This window comes from Acanthisitta chloris, unplaced genomic scaffold (assembly GCF_000695815.1).
Source record: "Acanthisitta chloris isolate BGI_N310 unplaced genomic scaffold, ASM69581v1 scaffold2063, whole genome shotgun sequence".
Lineage (NCBI taxonomy): Eukaryota > Metazoa > Chordata > Aves > Passeriformes > Acanthisittidae > Acanthisitta > Acanthisitta chloris.
Genome location: NW_008664100.1, coordinates 593 through 3,773, shown reverse-complemented (window position 1 = coordinate 3,773; position 3,181 = coordinate 593). Strand labels below are relative to the sequence as shown.

The window sequence follows — 3,181 nt, the reverse complement described above, 5'->3', positions numbered from 1 at the left end:
AAAACCACTTCCACCCCAGCTGCTGACACAAGTTCCATCCAAGGTCTGGCTCTGTGGCCCAAGGGATCTTTCTAATCAGCAAGATTTGTACTCTGAGCCACACCACCATGGGCACAGCACCGACAAGGCATGAGGAAACACCCCTGCCCCGAGAGCCTGCTGTACACACATGGCAGAAAGTAGCAAGCAGTGCAGGTCAGCAGCCTCTGTCCCCGTTCATGGGGACAGGAACAAGGTGGCCTGTGCAGAACCTCACAGGGATCTTCCAGCAAACATGCTGAGGTCAAGTGTCCCAAGATCTGGCCAAAGCCTTACTCTCTTGTTCATCCTTCTCATCACCATAGCTTGGGACAGGCCACTGACTGCACTCCAGCTGTTATGTGTGGGCCAGGCCTGGCAGAGGACTTTTAGCCATGATGTGTTCAATCCCAAGCCAGAGATGACACACAGAGCAGCACTCCAGCAATAATGCAACCATTAGGGAAGTGGGCAAATTCAAAAGCAAGAAATACCTGCAACCTGGGTTCAGCTGCCCACAGAACCCAGCTGCCCCAGGCTCGACACTCCTTGGGGCAGGCAGGGCACAAGTGTGCTCCCTCCCTCCTCACAACAACATCCCCGTCAGGAACATCAGCTGCAGGTTGTGTCAGACCAGAGAAGGATGCTTCTATATCTTTCACAAGGACCTGTTTTCTCCTCCTGATGCAAAGGGTTTGTTGATGGCTATGAAGGAGGCAAAGGTGTCATTTTGCCCCCTCTCTGCACAGCCACAGGAATGAATGCACAGCCACACATCCAGCAGGAAACACACTCCTATGCTCTGGACTCTGTTATGATCTCAACCATCCCACAGGGCATTTCCCATGGCGTTACTGACACCTTTCAGTTTCCAAAACGCTCACCAATTTTTACGCCAATAGTGGTCTCTATAGTTAAGCCAGCGTAAGGTTGGTGTTTTCTAACATCATGATCTAGTTAGTAAGCGCTGACACCAGAGCTTTAGGTGGCAGAGGGATTTTCTGTGGCACACAGGTGTTTCTTGATGTGACACATCACCGCAGTTAAACGTCCAGATGAACCAGGCAAAAAGGCGTGCTGCGTTCATGCCAGCTGACTAACCATGCGCTATTTGATCTTCTGTATGTGCTGGCTGCCTTTACCCAAACACACCTCGGCTACCTTACACAGTTCCCTCCAACCACAGAGCTGTAGCTCTGCATTTTCAAAAGCACCAGCATGGCTCTTCCATAAGGGCTGCCCTGTGGTTTTTTGGTCATAAGGGATGTGCTGTATGGAAACAGAAAACTGCTTTAGCTTAAGAGGCAGGGTTCACTAGTTCTATATAAGCTTAGCATGATTACAGTATCTCCAAGCACCATATTTTTAATATTTTTTTCTTTCTTCTTCAGTGTTGCCCAACAATATGCCACTGGATTGTTTTAATTTCTTCTAACCAGTCACCCAACCAAAATCTGCATGTCCCTTCCTGCTGGCAGACCTGGCCTGTCCAGCTGGCAGGGCACAGAAGGATCCTGCGCTGGTGCGTAGGTCACTTCTCTCCTGTCTCACCTGCCCCCACAACTCCTGCAGCCCACAAAGCCCACACTCCATGCAGCCTCCAGGCAGAAGAGCTTTATTTCTTGTATGCCGCCTACTCCACAATCAAATTCGCTTCCTGCCATTCCTTACTGTCCTTCAGTTCTGTCCCTGTGCTCAAAACGCATCAGGCTGCCTCTCAATTCCTTCACCTGTGCTGCAGTTTTTGCCAGCCTCACAACCTTTCAGTCCCTGACAGGTCTATCTACCTGTTGCTGTCACTGCACTTTGATCTGGCTCCTGCCTTTATGCAATTTCCAAACTACCAATCTGTTTGCTGTTGCCACTCGTATGACTTAACCAGGTCTCATCAGTTCCAACCCCCTTTTTTTTTTGATTTAAAAAAATTCCAAGAGGAAATCTTCTACAGACCACAATACACCTGAAGTTCCCAAATGAAGCTCTTGTTAAAAGCACTGCAACCTCCAAAACCATTCCCATCCCTGCAGTCCCACAGTTTTCAGAACCATGACAAACAGCTGTCACGGGACAAACCTCTGGAAGGCTAGATGCTTAAGTCGCAGCTGAATTTGAAAGCTGAATACAGCAGGCATGAGGAAGCAGGAAGATGGAAAGCTAAATAAGGCAATAAACACAGAAGCCCTACACCAGTAATACAAGAGATTGCTCTGCTGCTGAGACTGCAAGCACTGGAAGTGAGCCCACCAGAATAACCATGTGTGAATCTCATACTGATGATGAAAAGATGCTGAACATGACAGCTCTGGAAACAGACACTTCCCGGGAAGGGCTCAAGATGAGAAAGCACTCTCCACCCTCTGAACAATCAGACAAGGCCACACACTCAGCGGACACGGAGGCTTTGGGTTATTACTTATGACACGGAGTCACACTCTGTGAGCCAATGGGGGAAGCTCCCATCTTTTCATCTTTCCTCAACACCTGTTTTGGGGACAGTAATGAATGATAAAGGGAGATGCACCACTCAAAGGCTGGGACACAGAAAATGCCACCACAGGCGGCTTTCTCCTTCTGACCCTGAGTAAGGCCTGTCAGCTCTGGATCATACCAACCCATCCAGCACTGCTGGGCAGAGAGAACTCCTTCCATAAATGCAGGAAATAATGATGTTGCCTGGATGTGCTGCTGTATGGGACTGTCACCCTGGTGTAACCAGATATCCCACTTTGACAGCCAGCTTGGCTTCACTTTCTGCCAGTAACACTGTCACTGAGGGCTCACCTAAAGGGCAGTTAGGAGCATCTCTAACTGCACACTTCTTTATCTCCTCGAGGGCAGAAAGCCAGAACAATTACCTCAGCTCCGGCCTCGAAACAGCGATGGCACAAAGTACCCTCAGCTCACATGTGTCTGAGCTGGCACCATTGCCTCACAACCCAGCTATGACTACATCCAGAGGGAGACTGGGAGGGCTGTTCCCTCTGGAGGGACCCAAACAGCTGCAACACTTGGAGGCTCCATGCAGAGAAAGGTCCATTGGCACCAGTCTCGTACCTGCTGGCAGAGGTGGATGAGGCTGATAACGGGTTGGTGAAGGTGATCACACACTCCAGCACTTCTCCGGCCAGGAACACAGGCCCACGGCCCAGCTTGGCCAACACCT

General features: G+C 50.0%; 1 protein-coding gene across 1 annotated transcript in view; it reads right to left on the bottom strand.

The window, feature by feature from the left end:
• Positions 1-3,179, bottom strand: part of RGP1 (RGP1 retrograde golgi transport homolog (S. cerevisiae)) — a gene marked incomplete at its 5' end in the record, with an annotated part of 9,235 nt that extends 6,056 nt beyond the window's left edge. Inside the window, one exon of the mRNA XM_009071179.1 lies at positions 3,073-3,179. Within this exon, the coding sequence (XP_009069427.1) occupies positions 3,073-3,179 (107 nt within the window). The remainder of the gene's footprint in view (positions 1-3,072) is intronic.
• Positions 3,180-3,181: the final 2 nt, after the last annotated feature.